Source organism: Lepidochelys kempii, chromosome 1, assembly GCF_965140265.1.
Source record: "Lepidochelys kempii isolate rLepKem1 chromosome 1, rLepKem1.hap2, whole genome shotgun sequence".
NCBI classification, from domain to species: Eukaryota; Metazoa; Chordata; order Testudines; family Cheloniidae; genus Lepidochelys; species Lepidochelys kempii.
In genome coordinates, this window is record NC_133256.1 from 42,929,303 (window position 1) to 42,945,454 (window position 16,152).

The following is a 16,152-nucleotide window of genomic DNA, read 5'->3' on the forward strand; positions in this document are numbered from 1 at the left end:
TCAAGGACATGAACAGATGGTGTATCATCAAAAAGAAATGTGAGAAATGGAAATTTTTATTGTCCAGGAGGTTACAGGCAGTTGCTGCGTTATTACTAATGAAAGCAGTGAAACTTATACCCCATTTCCACAAAATATGCAGCCTGCTGGATTCTCATTTCAGCATCTGTCGCTGCAAGCCTTTGATGTCCACATAACAAATATATTACCCAGGCTATTACGCACTTTCACAATTTCTTTCCATCTGAACCTGCCTTCCCCTGCATCATAGGTTTTAAGTGCTACCCCCTCCTCTATTTGGCTTATATGAAGCCAGCAATTTAATTTGTTGCTGTCTTTGTGTTTTCACAGTTTACAATGGATTACATGGCAACCTCCCAATTCTATAGCAACAGATCACCAAACAGTGAGGCCTGTCTCTTCAGCTCTTTCACACAGCTGCCATTTGTTTTCTTGCTATATTGTTCCAGCGCTGACACCATATTTATTGTGTCAATAAAGATGGAGACAGAATGTTCAAAATACTACCTCGGAATTATGGGCAAAGAGCCTCATGTTCATTAACAACTTCTGTGGTTATAATTCTGATTCTCCATTTGAAGTGTACCCCCTGCCCCCATAGGCTACCAGATTCTGCATTATTAGTTATGGTTTTCATTTAATAGAGGAGAACCCAACCACTCTCTTGCTGAAATTCTAACAGCGGAGTATTCCTTGTTTACCCCTTGGGCCATGCCCCAGCACAGACGCCACCACTGCTTTAACTCTCTTCGCCCCCCCCCCCCCCGTTCTTCTAGTCCCATTTTTCTTTTTTATATATCTGGGTGTTTTCCTACTTTTTTATTTTGCTCTTATCTTGTTTTGCTCCCCATCTGCCCACTAGTAGCTCCCACTCCTACCAGCACCATTACTTCCAATCTTCTGTCTCCCAAGCACCAGTTATTCCCATCCAATCAGGTTAACCCTAATGTTGATGTTTGTGCTTAGAAGTAGAAATCTATTTCTTTTCAAGTTTCACCCTAAAAAGAGAACCCCTTTGGTAGATGTAATCCTTACCGAAGAACACCCTGGCCCAGATCCTCAACCCGTATACATGGCATCCAATGCACACACGCAAGTCTGGATTTTTTAAACACATGTAGAAACATGCTCACAAAAATCCAGATGTGCAAGTATGATGATGCCTTGCTTGGGTTATGTGTGGGGAACTGAACCCAGGACCACCTGATCTAAAAGCATGACCCTTTACTGCTTGAGATAAAGGGCAGGGTCTGTTAAATCAAGAGGCAGCGGCAGACTTACAAAACCTCATTATGTGGTTTGGCCACTAGAGGGGGAACAAAAACTCATGCTTGGTTAATACTGGATCCCCTCTGCCAGCAGAGTGGGTGCATGCACAATCACAAGTACACAGTTTAATTGTTGTGGATTTGGAAATCTACATCTGTGTGCCACAATGGATAAAGCACCGTTGTTTCTAGCCCCAAGAATCTCCAGACAGATACAATGACAAAAATGTAACAGAAAAAAGACTTTAAAATGCATCTCTAACTTGGTAGTGACATTTAATATAAGTTCTGCTCCATGGTTCATAACATTTCCAGAAAGGAAGTAGATTGACTTATTTTTCAGTCAGTTTATTCATAAAGACTTACAAAACATTTTGCAGGGTCACATGACTTGTATTTCCTACCCACAAGGTAACAGTTCTACCACCCGCACAACTAGCAAAATAATTATCCATTTTAGTCCCAGGTGGGCTTGGGTCTCACCATTGCTAAATGTCTTTAAATCAGTGGTTTTCAACCTTTTTTCATTTGCAGACCCCTACAAAATTTCAAATGGAGGTGTGGACCCCTTTGGAAATCTCAGACAGTCTGCAGACCTCCAGGGGTTCACAGACCACAGGTTGAAAACCACTGTTCTAAATGCAATATGACAAGAACAAGTATCACTTCTCATGTCTACCACACCTGTCTGAGGCTCAGACCTGTGAAATGCTGGGCACCCCTGAAACATGAAGTCATTAGGAGTTGAAGGTATTCAGCACCCTTCAAGCACAGACATAGAAATAATTCATATCTGACCTCTCTCAATAGCCAAACAAAACTAATTTTCCTCTAACTGTCATGGTCTGAAGGTCCCACAAACATGGGAGAAGATGATTTGATTGTTTAACAAATTGCCAGCCGTTACTGACTATCTGGGTTTTTTTTTAATTACACATATCAATGAGAAGGAAGTGGAGCAGGGGTGCAGAGAACCAGATTTAAAAATATATATATTCTTTTTCCTCCCAAGCCAATTTCTTATTGTTTTGTGCTGATGAGTGGGTAAAGTTTGGGCTGAAGCAGTTATTTCCTGAAAAGTGTCACAATCCCCTGAAGCCTCCTACAGACTCTTAAAAACTGCAGTATATCCGCACCTGCGTGTTTTATTGAGATGAAAGTCTAGCAGTGTAGAAAATGATGCAGTATTTTTTTATGCCTGTGATAAAACAGAACAGAGTCAGGGCATGTGGGCTAGTTCTCATCTCAGCATTGTGGGTATTTACTGTGCGTGTGTAATGCCGACAGACCACAGTCGTGGGCGGGTGGGATGGGACCTCTGAAGCTTAGTGCATGAGCCTCTACCGCAAGAGCTAAAAGCCAACTGGCTGTTAGCTAAGACTGTAGAACAGACTCATTTTATCTCTCTCTCTAAGTGGTCTCAGTGCCACTAAATGAGACAGAACCCCACACCCAGAAGGTTTGTGGGTTATACATACATACATACATACATACTTTGAAGTTCCATCAATCGATTTTACCCAGTTTATAAACAGTTTAACATACTCAGCAAACATTCTTTTAAGTCCTTGAAAAGTCAGCTACTTCCATTCTAATAAGAACGTAGGGCTTTCTTCCTAAGGATACAGCCTGTATAATCTCCTTGATGCTGTGGCAAAAAACATCCAATGGAAGCAGCTGCGAAAGACAAATATGGGCATTCTTTCTTCCCCGAAAACCTAATGAAGAGGTCATGAGGATCCCTCCATATATGTCAAGTGGCAGATAATTATTTCTCCCAGAAAACTTTCTATGGAATAATATAGACTCCTTGACTGACAGTCAAAATTGGATTTGTTCATCAGTCAGTATTCAGAATTAACCATGGACCAAAAGAGCTAAGAAGTTTAAAGAAGATGCAGGTGGACAACAATATCCCCGGCTGATGGAGGACATTCTCCGGGATATAAACTGGACTTGCAACCTTGGGCTGGGAAGTCTGCGTGAAATCAAGGGCTATGCTAATGAGTGAGCACATGTGTATATTTAGTGTTTGTGAAAAGCAATCACAGATTGCTGTAGAGACCAAGGACCACAAGTTATGCACAAAACACATACAGCACAGGCAGACAATACAAGCTTCCCCATAATGCTCCATCAGTGTTGCTCAATCCTTAATTTAAGGGACCACCTCTAAGGCTGAGAGAGTAATTCAGTCTCCCCAATCCATTTGAATTGGCCTTTTCTCAGGGACTACTAATGAAGGCCCCAATTAAGGTAAATTGTGGCATCCACCGAATGATACATTTCTCACAGACTATTGAGCTGCCATCAGATGTTAACTTGCACTCATTCCTGACTAACACCATGTCTATACTACAAAATTAAGTTGATCTAACTTATATCAGCATACAGCTGCCGCAGTAATTGCCTTGCCTGTGCGTGTCTACACATTGCTCCCTGTGTCAGCAGTGCGTGTCCTCACCAGGAGTACTTGTATTGACTGTACTGTCACTGTGAGGCACTGTGGAACAGCTCCCGAAAAGCCAGTAATTTGGAAATTCAACCTGTGGTCAATGGACCCCTCCCACAAAAGTCTTAGACTGAAAACAGACTGAACAGAATTCAGCTATAAATGTTGCACACGCTCATCACAGCATTTGATGCAGCGTGAGAAGGGCACTAAACTGTGGGCTTCTATGGTAACAACACTTCTGGGTTTTGACCTGTAGATGGGGGTGTTCACATACTTTTGCTTGATCAGAAAAACTGAATGCCTTTTCTGGGATCTGAAACTTGAAACGATGACGTGAGCTGTAGCTCAAATAAATCGGTTAGTCTCTAAGGTACCACAAGTCCTCCTTTTCTTTTTAAATTTTTATAGTCATCTTTTGCAGACCCCTTAGACATAGTCTGCAAACCCCTAGGGAACAACAGACCAAAGGTTGAAAACCACTGATCTAATAAATAAAAATCGGAAGAATGTAAAGATATCCAAACTGGGCTGTGGTGATGTGCATGGGACAGGAGTTTTTCTTGATGCAGTTTACTGCAATGCAGGGTCAAGTAAAAGAATAAAATATATTCTGCTGGCTGGACTACCTCTCTGATGAATAGATGGAAACTAAAATCCACAAACATCTGCAGACTCCATGACCTTGAGCAGTACATTATGCCATTGATCATTATTAATTCATTAAGCCTTCAGGCATTCATATTATGTTGTAATTATAGTTCTGAAATGTTAGAAGGTGTAAACAGAAGAGCAAGTCATGCAGTTGTGCACAATGTCTCCTTAAAACTTCTTTTAATAAAAAGATTCCTCACCAAATAGTACTTTAAATACTGTACTTTAAATATTGTATAATTACTAATGCTAATCTGACCATTTTTATTTTTTTAAGCTTGGCACCCATTAATTTACAAAACCAAACTCTGAGTTAGGGTGGTAGCAGTCTCTGAGATACTAAAGAGAAAGGTAAGGACCAACATTTTCAAAAGTGAATTTGGGTAACTCAGTGTTTAGATTTCAGAAAGTGCTGAGTTCCCACCTGAGGAAAAAAGGCCCCTCCAAGACACCTCCAGTTGGGCACCCAAATCTGGGCCACCTAAAATCACTAGTCACTTTTAAAAGAAGTCTTAGCCTAAATTCATTTTGTTATTAAACTTCCTCTCTCGCAGGTCCATATAAGTTAATTTCAGAGACTACCTTCGGGATAGTGCAGTATTTAGTGAGACCTGCAGAAAGCACCATGCTGTCAATATCAAGGACCAATGTTACAAGGATCAGTACTTCTTTCAATGGAAGTAAATTGTTTCCATAGCACAATATCTATGGAACATCTCTGAAAAGTCTAGTATTACTGAACCTGTAAAATCTCTCTCTCTGTGGTTAGTATTCTTACCATCCCATGTTATAAAACTACAGCTGTTAAGAGAAACTACCCATATAAAAGTCACTGTTTGATCAGAGTTCAACATCAGAGATAGCACTCCCTCCTCTTTTTTACTCTTCCCCTTTAGTTCTCCATTTCTTCTCTCTTCTCATCTCAACTCAACTGCTTTTCTCTCCCACTTCCTTTCTTTAGTGCTTCTATGCGCTGTAGAATGCACCAGTAGTAGGTGACATGATCATACACACTTGAGAAAATCTGCCAATGACCTTCCATCCCAGAGAGAGCAAACAGAAAGACCTAGCATATTTTTGAGACATAAGTTAAGTAATATTTGAGAACTAGACTTACATGGTCACTTTCAATATTCTGCAACAGCCTTGGGTCATCAAATTCACATGATTCACTGGTAGAAGGAGGTAACTGGCTGTGGAGCAAGAAAAGGGATAATTACATTTAACACTACAATGGCAACATTTTCTTTTCCATTATTAATATCGACCTTCACAGGAAATATTAAAGGGACAGCATCAACTGAAAAAAGAAAATCACATTACTGTCTAAAAACATATTACCTACTATTGTTACACGTAGCACCTAATATTACTGTAAGTGAAAGGGAGAAGCAGGCATTTTCACTCTTTCTCCTGTGTAATCAGTGACACCTGTTTGTGGGTCTTTCACTCATCAACAGAAGAAAGAAAAATGTTTTAAAAAACAGAAAAACTGTGGCTGTAAAACCACAGGAATTGGTAGGAAACCCAGGGCAGGTGTAGTATCAAATGTTACTTTTAAATATGTTTGAGATTACTAGATTTTGTTTGAAATGGACTAGATTTAAAGTTGACTGTGTTCCTTTGAATTAGGTTGCTCTGTTTAATTTAAAAGTTTTGATTTTGACCATCTCAAAATTTATCATTTCTCTCTCTCAATCTCTACTCCTCTCCATCTATCTTTCCTACAAACAAACAGTCTCTTTTGGGATCTTTCATATCAATAAAACCTGCCTGAACTTTTCAAGTTGTCCTGTAGGCTCATGCTTATGCAGGTGAATGATGCTAACATAGTATAGCACTGCCCAGCACACTCTCAGTAAAGAATCCTCCATGGTACTGTAAAGCAGAGGCTGGGAAGCACTGTGTTGAGTCAAGAAGCAGCATTCCCTCCTCTCTTGTAGGTAACACCGTGTCATGTGTACTACAGTAGCACCAAGAGAGGTCACATCAGAGAGATGAAAGGGAGCAATTGCAATGGGGAGGGGAGAAAAGAAGTGCAAAAGGTGGTGGAGGGGGAAAAACTTTTAGAGAAAGGGGAAAAAAAGAGGAAAAGATGCAAGAGGAAGGTAGGAAGGAAGAGCAGAGGAAAAGGAGACCATGAGGGAGGGGGAAAGAAAACACAAGGAAAGAAATAGGTTGTGGGCAAGGAGAAGAGAAAGATGGTGGAATAATGATGACAAAGAAATGCACAGAGGAGGAAACGGAAGAAAAAACAGAAGAAGGAGAGACAGAAAATCCACCCCACCAAAAGTAGCACCTCATGTCAGTTAGACACGAAGAGCTTCTTCCTTCCTTAGAGGGCACTTCAGGACTTGGGAAGAGGCAGGATTAATAGGGAAGCCCAATTCACTTGGCCAAAGGTAAGAAAAATGAAATTAAAATGAAACAAAAACACCGGTAAGGACAGAGGGAAGAGGCTCAACATTTTTGGCAGAAAGGGAATTGCATCCAGTTTTCAACTGTTTCCTGGGACAGAAACTCCAACGCACACCTTCCTCATCGCTAACCTGTATTTGTCATTCACAGCCAGTTCACACCCTTCCTCTGGCATCTCTTCTTTCCTGCCTCATTTCAATCTGAATCAGTTACAGTGGCAGTGACAGTTCTTGCCTAAAGCTCCCTGCCAGGGTTTCGCCATGAGACCCCTCTGGAGGCCTCCTATTTTTAAAAATTTTTCTATTTAAAAAAACTGTTTTAAACAAAAGATGCCCTCATGTCAGCTGCCTAGGTATTTCCATTCAGAAGGTTCTTGATCAGATTGCAAGTTAACTTAAGAACATAAGAACAGCCATACCACGTCAGACCAAAGGTCCATCTAGCCCAGTATCCTGTCTTCCGACAGTGGCCAATGCCAGATGCCCCAGAAAGGATGAACAGAACAGGTAATCATCAAGTGTCACACATTCCCAGCCTCTGGCTAACAGAGGCTAGGGACACTATCCCTGCCCATCCTGGCTAACAGCCATTGGTGGACCTATTCTCCATGAATTTGTCTAGGTTTTTTAACCCTGTTATAGTCTTGGCCTACACAACATCCTCTGACAAAGAGTTCCACAGGTTGACCATGCGTTGTGTGAAGAAATACTTCCTTTTGTTTGTTTTAAACCTGCTGCCTATTAATTTCATTTGGTGACCCCTAGTTCTTGTGTTATGAAAAGGAGTAAATAACACTTCCTTATTTACTTTCTCCACATCATGATTTTATAGACCTCTATCATATCCCCCGAGTCTTTTTAATCTCTCCTCATACGGCAGCCGTTCCATACTCCTAATCATTTTTGTCACGCCTTTTCTGAACCTTTTCCAATTCCAATATATCTTTTTTGAGATGGGGAAACCACATCTGCACACAGTATTCAAAATGTGGGAAAACCATGGATTTATATTGAGGCAATAAGACATTTTCTGTCTTATTATCTATCCCTTTCTTAATGATTCTGAACATTCTGTTAGCTTTTTTGACTGCTGCTGCACACTGAGTGGATGTTTTCTGAGAACTATCTACAGTGGCTCCACGATCTCTCTCTTGAGAGGTAACAGCTAATTTAGATCCCATCTATTTATACGTATAGTTGGGATTATGTTTTCCAATGTGCATTACTTTGCATTTATCAACATTTAATTTCATCTGCCATTTTGTTGCCCAGTCACCCAGTTTTGTTAGATCCCTTTGTAGCTCTTTGCAGTCTGCTTTGGACTTAACTATCTTGAGTAGTTTTGTATCATCTGCAAATTTTGCCACCTCATTATTTACCCCTTTTTTCAGGATCATTTATGAATATGTTGAACAGTACTAGTCCCAGTATAGACCCCGGGGGACATCATTATTTACCTCTCTCCATTCTGAAAACTGACCATTTATTCCTATTGTTTATTTCCTACCCTTTTACTAGTTACTGACCCACAAAAGGACCTTCCCTCTTATCCCATGACAGCTTACTTTGCTTAGGAGCCTTTGGTGAGGGACCTTCTCAAAGGCTTTTTTAAAAGAATTCTAGTAGACTGGTGAAGCATGATTTCTCTTTACAAAAACCATGTTGATTCTTCCCCAGCAAATTATGTTCATATATGTGTCTGACAATTCTGTTCTTTACTATTCTGTTCTTTACAGAACAAGAAGCAATGGTCTCAAGTTGCAGTGGGGGAGGTTTAGGTTGGATATTAGGAAAAACTATTTCACAAGGAGAGTGGTGAAGCACCCGAATGGGTTACCTAGGGAGGTGGTGGAATCTCCTTCCTTAGAGGTTTTTAAGGCCCAGCTTGACAAAGCCCTGGCTGGGATGATTTAGTTGGGGTTGAGCAGGAGCTTTGAGCAGGAGGTTGGACTAGATGACCTCCTGAGGTCTCTTCCAGCCCTAATCTTCTATGATTCTATAGTTTCAACCAGTTTCCCCGGAACTGAAGTCAGGCTTACTGGCCTGTAATTGCGGGATCACCTCTGGAGCCCTTTTTAAAAATTGGCATCACATTAGCTATCGTCCAGTCATTTGGTACAGAAGATGATTTAAATGATAGGTTACAAACCACAGTTAGCAATTCTGCAATTTCACATTTGAGTTCCTTCAGAACTCTTGGGTGAATACCATCTGGTCCTGGGGATTTATTACTGTTTAATACAACGGTTCTCAAACTTTAGCAACCCAAGGACCTCCATTTTGATTAAAAAAATTTCGCACACCCCCAACCCTTCTGCTCAGCCCCAGTCCCCACCCCCATTTCACTCCTTCCCCAAGGCCCCACCCCCGACGCTCCTCTTCCTGCCCCTGCTCCACCGCTACCGCTTTCTGCTCCCTCCCCAGAACGTGCCCTGTCCCCACTCCTCCCTCTCCCTCCCAGTGCCTTCTGCAAGCCGGAGAACAGCTGTTCCCGACATGCAGGAGGTGCTGGGAGGGAGGGGGGAAGAGTTCAGGCAGGGAGAGGGAAGAGGAGTAGATCAGCGGGGCCCGCGGATCTCCTGGAGTACCCTTGCAGACCCCAGTTTGAGAAACACTAGTTTAATACACATTTAATACATACATAGTTACATATTTATTACCATTTATAATATACGTGTCCATCACAAAGCTTTGGGGGCCATTCAGAAATTTAAAAACACATCAGGTACAACAACCTGAAGTTTAAGCATTCCCCTAAATAAGCAGCACAAACGCTAAATCAAGACTCTTCCCTACTCAGGTAGAGACCTGGAACAAAATGAGTGTTTTGTACCATGCTCTGAAGGAAAAGCTCTTTCCCCCTAGTTTGTGATCCCTCTTGCTAGTTATTTAAACCATATTCACACACCACATTTTATAACAAAAGTCACCTCTCCCTTACTCCCTCTGCAATCAGTAAATTTAAGCCTCTGGGCAAGATTCACTACTCCTGCATCTATGGAGGCAGCTGTACTATAAGGAAACTTCACTCCAACTGTGGCCGTGGTTTCACAAGCCACATGGGGAGTAGCACTGAGTTAACATCTCCCACCCAGTTTGAGCCACTCACTCCCACGTTAGCCCTACCCACTTTGGGGGCTCTACCGACTGGCCTCAGTGCCTCAGACAAAATCTAAGTTCCACCTCTGCACCCTAACTGTAAGTGGACACAGCCATGTGGGGCAGACAATTCAGAAGTGACTATATCCCTTGGACTTTTCCATTCTGGCTCTAAAATTTGGACAAACAATAATCTTTCATTCATATGTGTTAGATATGTGTTAGAGGTCTTCCTTTGTATAGTCCCAAACTAGTTCCAGTCAATGATTATTACCTGAAGTCTTCTGATGAACGTTCTCTTTCCAACTCTGGAAAGTGACTAAAAGAAGGAAAAAATGTATAATTATTGGCTAGTTTGATAAAAGAAAGGGAGTATATGACAACATAGAGCTAAGTGGTTAAAAAAAACCCAGGTTTGAAACACTAATACCCTGGAAACTTTTATCAAATTGTAGCATAGATTTAACCTTCCTCCTTCCAAAGACTTAAATTAAATACCATGTAACATACCCTGAAAGGCTATTTTGGATGGGACCTTAAATACTGAGGACACTTCCTGATTTCCATCAACATTAATGGATAGATTTTTAAGGAATCAGAATGCTAGGGACATGCCCTAGAACACACTAATAACAGCATGTGTAATTTGTACAAGCAGTTACCATGACAACATGTGCAAATGGCCAGATAGGCAATTGATTTCAAATGGGGCAATTCATATACTTTCACAAGAGCTTTACAAACTGGCAGACCACATAAAGTATAACCAGTTTTTTAGGAGAGGCAAAAGAGAAGAAATTAAAGACATAGAGACTTTATGTCAAAAACTTGGCCACAGAAGATTCCATACTGAGGTTTATGCACCCCTGCACAGGTTCCCAGGAGCTAGAAACCAGATTGATTCTTTGTATTAAAAATAAACAAACCCAACAATTTAAAGCAGACAGCATAAAAATGAGAAGTAGTTGCCCTTTCTGGGGGAGTGTTACCAAACAAAAGAATAAAGAATTGGTCACTAAATATGAACGATGGGCTAAATCCTAGTTCAGCTGAAGTCAATTATTTTAGTTGGATAAGGTCTTGACCCAACATTGGGTTCCCCTAAGGAAAACCCTATGATGAAAGGCCTGAAACTCATTTAGAACCACTTGTTTCATTCTAACCAGTTAGGTAAGAGGAAGAGGAGAACATCTTATTCAAACAAACCCTTCAACCATCACATTTAAATTATTTCAACCTTTGCGTCCCATAATTCATACTGCAGGAGAAACTAACAATTTATTTTATGGGCACAGAAATGAATTTCTGTTAATATAACCACACAGTTAAATTTAATTTTGTTACAGAACAGAATACCAATTTGCGGAATTAATAAAATGAATGATTAAGCTAGGGAGTTTATAGAAATAGTACCTACCCGTATGTCACCCCAGCAATACTACATTTCTTGAAGTTCATAATATTGCATGTTAGCGTGCCTGTTTTATCAGAAAACAGGTATTTTACCTAGAATACAAATGAAACAATTGTAGCAAGTTCACAAGATTAACTTGCATAGAAGAACAGTCCAAACAAAAGGAAAATATACATTAAATAAAAAAAAACATCACAAGAAAGTATGCATGTTTAGGAAATACAGCAGTACAGGCCAATGCAAACTTTTTGCAGTTTGTCAGAGATGATTAGTTCTATCTTACAAAAGCTATAGGCAAATTCCCAGGAAAAATATTTAAAATAAGAGTTAATGTTGGTAATATATTTCCTCTAAAAACAAGTCAGGACCAGATCTTGAGCGAGTATAAATTGTCAGAGCTTCACTATAATCAGTGGAGCTCTGCTGATTTACACCAGCTGAAGATATAGCACCAGAAGTTTAAATGAACAAAATGCTAAAAAAAAAAGTGTCTGTAAATTCTCAGTTAAGGATCCAACACCAATTTTAATTCAAAAAAATTCTGTATGAGGTCCTGTGAACTGAAAATCTATCCATCACTTACAGGCTGGAGACCAGTACCTCCTCACATTCCTGTTATGAATAAGAGACCACAATGTCCCATTGCTCATTTCCCACATATCTGACAGGAGGAGGAGGTGAGCTGGGGCAGGGGAGTGCGAGGAGGGCCGCCCACGCAGCAGCAGGTAACCCGGGGGGCGCGCAGGGGAACCACTCCCCGCCCCAGCTCACCTCCGCCACCCTCGGCCTGAGCGGGAAGCCGCCGCCTGCTTCTCAGCCCTCCCAGGCTTCCCGCCAAACAGCTGATTCGTGGAAAGCTGGCGGCGGGGGGCACGGAGAACCAGAGCGGGGCGGTGCATTCAGGGGAGGAGGTGGAGCGGAGGTGAGGTGAGCTGGGGCCGGGCGCAGGGCGGGGAGCTGCCGGTGCGTGCTCTGCACCCACCAAATTTTCCTTGTGGTGCTCCAGCCCCGGAGTACCCAGGGAGTCAGCACCTAAGGTGCCACTTTTGATGTGATCAGTGGGGGAGCAGCCGCTCCCCCACCCCTAGGAGCCAGAGGGACCTCCCAGATGCTTCCTGGGAGCTGCCCCAGGTAAGCACCTCCGGGACTCCCCACCTCGCCCCCTGGCAGGTGCCTCTGGCTCTTAGGGGTGGGGTGGTCACCCACTATGGTGGCCCACAAGACCCTCCTGCCTGGTTCTGGGGGCAGTCAGGGGACAGGGGAGGGCATGGATGGGGCAGGAGTGCCGGGGGGCGGGGATGATGAATGACCCCCTCCTGGGGTGAGGAGGGAACCCGTTGTTAAGATTTTGGCAGCTCATCACTGCCTCTACACCTTTATAATAAGGATATTAATTCCCTTGTACCAGATATAACCTGAAAGGCTCATACCTTCAAACAAAAGTCTTATGCTGTTGTGACTCACACATTCAGCAGGGCAAACTTAAGTTTCTTTCATAGGAACTTGGCCCTGGATCCTCAACAGAATTTCCAGATTTTTGAACATGTCCTTATTTTGTTATTTTAAATTTTCCTATGAATCTGGTTTTAAGAAAGATCTGTTCTCAGCCTTAACTCTATTTTAGCAGTGCTTTTGTACTAGGATTTCCTTAGGTTTATTTAAAAGTAATGTACCAATCCTTATATGCTTATCTTCATGAGGCCTCAAAAGGGGCCTCTAGAACAGACCTGGGCTAATAATGAAAATATATTCATTGTATTAATAAAATTTCATATAATTTACATTTCTTGACTATTCAAGAATTACCATGAAATACATTAAAAATTATTCCACAAATATTACCTGATCAGCCCTAGTTATATGCTGAGCAGTTACAACTTGTACTTTATGTAACCCTCTTTGGCTTTGAACAACTTAACTGGTAAAGTAAACATTAGAAAGTAGAGTCAGTCCATTGCACACATTTTTATGGAGTCCTAGTTCGGAAGACACATTTGTAGATAAGTCAAACTGTTGATTTAAACAAATTATAAAAATGTCCCTCAGAAGAAAAAAGCATTCATAGAAATGAAGGGCTGGAAGAGACCACAACAGGTCAACTAGTCCATCCTCCCACACTGAGGCAGGATTAAGTATCCCTGACAGGTGTTTGTCTAACCTATTATTAAAAATCTCCAATGACTGCAATTCCACAACCTACCTACATACCCTGGTCATTTTAGAATATCTACAACTCAAAATTAACTTGTTCTATCAGCTAAACATGAAGGCCTACCTTTTCAAACATGACTAGTGATTTTGTGTGCCTCAACTTTTGAGTGCCCAACTTGAGTCAGCTAATGGGGGCTTAAATTCAGAGAACAGATATTCAAAGCCTCCTGTAAACTGGTGTCTCAAATTCATATATCTCAGAATGAGTAGCCAAAGACTGAGGCACTCAAAGTTTTATGTCAGAGAGGTTGCCTAAAACTGGGCTTAAAATGGAAACTGTCTTCCAACCCAGTGTAACTCCTAATATATTCAGCACTGATTATCATTTTAGACAGAGGGACATTTATGATCCAGCTATCGAATTGAAAATACAAAAAACCCAAGACAAGTTACCTAATTACCTCAAGCAAATGATAATTAAATCAAGGACTGATGGATACATTAAGATATATGTAAATTAGATGCATGCTAGCCTAATTAAACTGTACGTTTCATTACGAGATATGAAAGCCCTGAGGATCCAAAGGATTCCAGATTAAAATCAGAATTCCCACTATTCAAATTGTTGGCATGGGGGAAAGACCAGTCTTACTCTAAGAAGTCAAAACAGTGTCAACCACCCTGTTAAAAACTGTGCTTTCAGTAAATCTGCTATGCACAAGCCTAGAACTCTGCTGGGAAAGGGCTTTAGATAAAAAGCTCCATTATAAATTTTCAATGTAAAGATTTGGCATGTTAAAAAGTTAAATGATAATGAATATATGTATCTAACAGTGATAAACATTTTTGAATGTTACAATAGAAATTCTGCCTGTAAGGTCTCCACATTTTCTGGAATTTTATTTTGGGAAAGTTGATTGGGAAGTTCCTTAACTCTGAAAAATATTCTATTTGTTATTCAGAATTGTACAGAAAAGTTCTGAGTGACCGCACATATTTTATACACTAACTAGAATAGGTTGAGACATTATTAATCATTATTATCACTAATTATTTGTATTATCATAGTCATGGACCAGGACCCCAATGAGCTAGCTCCTGTACAAACACAACAAAACAGATGGTCCCTGCCTCGAAGGACTTACAATAAATGCTCTTGTCAGAATGCAAGTGTCATGACTCCACAGGTTTCAAACCTGGGCCAGCAAGATTCATGGAAGCAGCTTCATGCCAGCTCCTCACTTGGCAGTTACTGGCAACAGCTTACCTGAGATCCATGAAGCCCAGCCCCAGTGGGAGGCGCCATCCCTGAGGCCAGATTGGTGGAGTCCCAGAGCAGCTGATTGGCCTACTGACCCTACTTAAGCCAACAGCAGGACCAGGAGGTCATCTGAACAAGTGGGCTCTGCCCTGCTTTAGACTATGGCCTTGTGCTTCCTGCTACCAGCTCCTACTACCTGCTCATGCTTCCCTGGCTTGATCCCTTGGCATTCTGACCTGCCTTTACTCAGATCATCTGACTTGTGGTTTCTGACTTTCAGTTTGTTTTCTACCTCTGACCCACTGGTATCCTGACTTGACCTGTCTCTTGTTCTGATCGCCAGTTTCTCTCCTGCTTCTGACCTCCCAGTATTCCAAACCAATTGATTCTTGACTCCTGTCTCGTGACCGTGGACTCGGGCTCCTACTATTAGGTTCGGCTGCCTACAGCCCAACCGTGACAGTGACTTGCCCTTCATCCAGTTCAGGAATGACTGAATTGGATGAAGAGAGATTCACTAATGTCTTTCTATTTTCCTTGTTGCAGAATAAAGAGTACAACATTTGCACCTGGTCTTATAGAAAGTTAGAAGGGACAGCTAGGATTTAATGAACAATTTAATTAGAGATTCAGAGTGCTGAATTAGAATGAAAGCTTTGGGATTAAATCATGCATCTACTGACCTGAGATAAAAGGTCACCACCTTTCTAAAAAGGTCTGCTGTTTTTCAACTGCAAGTTATGGTGCAGGATGCAGGAATTACTGAGTGAAATTCTATGTCTGTGTTACATAGGAGGTGGAACTACGATGAGCATAATGCTTCCTTCTGACATTAAATCTATGAATCTCTCATCTCTAGCAAATACTCTGCACAGAGGTCAGTGAAGGAAGAAACAGCCCTTCCCCCAACCTGGTTTCCAAAATTGAGCGCTGTTAACCACACTCACCAGGGTTCAATATCTCATATCTCAATAGATGGCATGCAGTCCGTGTGTCTGTAGGACAATGAGGTCACATGTACAAGCCTGCAGCCTCAGAGTAGATTTATGATGTTCTAAAACAGACCTTAATAAAAACTGAGGCAACACTTTAGATCAAACTGTGCCCTCAAATATACTCCAGCAGCTCCTACAGAAATTAACAGGAAGAACACTGACTGAATGCACCCCTGTATTAAAACCCTTCCCACTACTGTAACAATCTTTGTACAAAATATGCCTTGTGACGTATCATTTGAAAGCTAATAACTTGCTGATCAATAATATCATGGTGAAATGTGGGTAGCAACATTATATGTAAAGTTATGAAGATAAGCTGAGATGATGATGGAAATGTGTTTATCAGACACGTCTGGGGAAGGGGTAAGCCTGTTTATCAAAGACAAAGGACAAGCTGACACCTCTAGCCAGGTGTCA

At 41.4% G+C, this 16,152-nt stretch overlaps 1 protein-coding gene across 7 annotated transcripts in view; it reads right to left on the bottom strand.

Moving 5' to 3' along the window:
• The window catches only part of ATP8A2 (ATPase phospholipid transporting 8A2), a 692,754-nt gene that overhangs the window by 507,560 nt on the left and 169,042 nt on the right, over window positions 1–16,152 (bottom strand). For all 7 annotated transcript variants that reach the window (XM_073340296.1, XM_073340286.1, XM_073340306.1 and 4 more), the window contains 3 exons: window positions 11,329–11,417; window positions 10,186–10,230; window positions 5,513–5,588 (listed from right to left, as the gene is read on the bottom strand). In XM_073340296.1, the coding sequence (XP_073196397.1) occupies window positions 5,513–5,588; window positions 10,186–10,230; window positions 11,329–11,417 (210 nt within the window). The remainder of the gene's footprint in view (window positions 1–5,512; window positions 5,589–10,185; window positions 10,231–11,328; window positions 11,418–16,152) is intronic.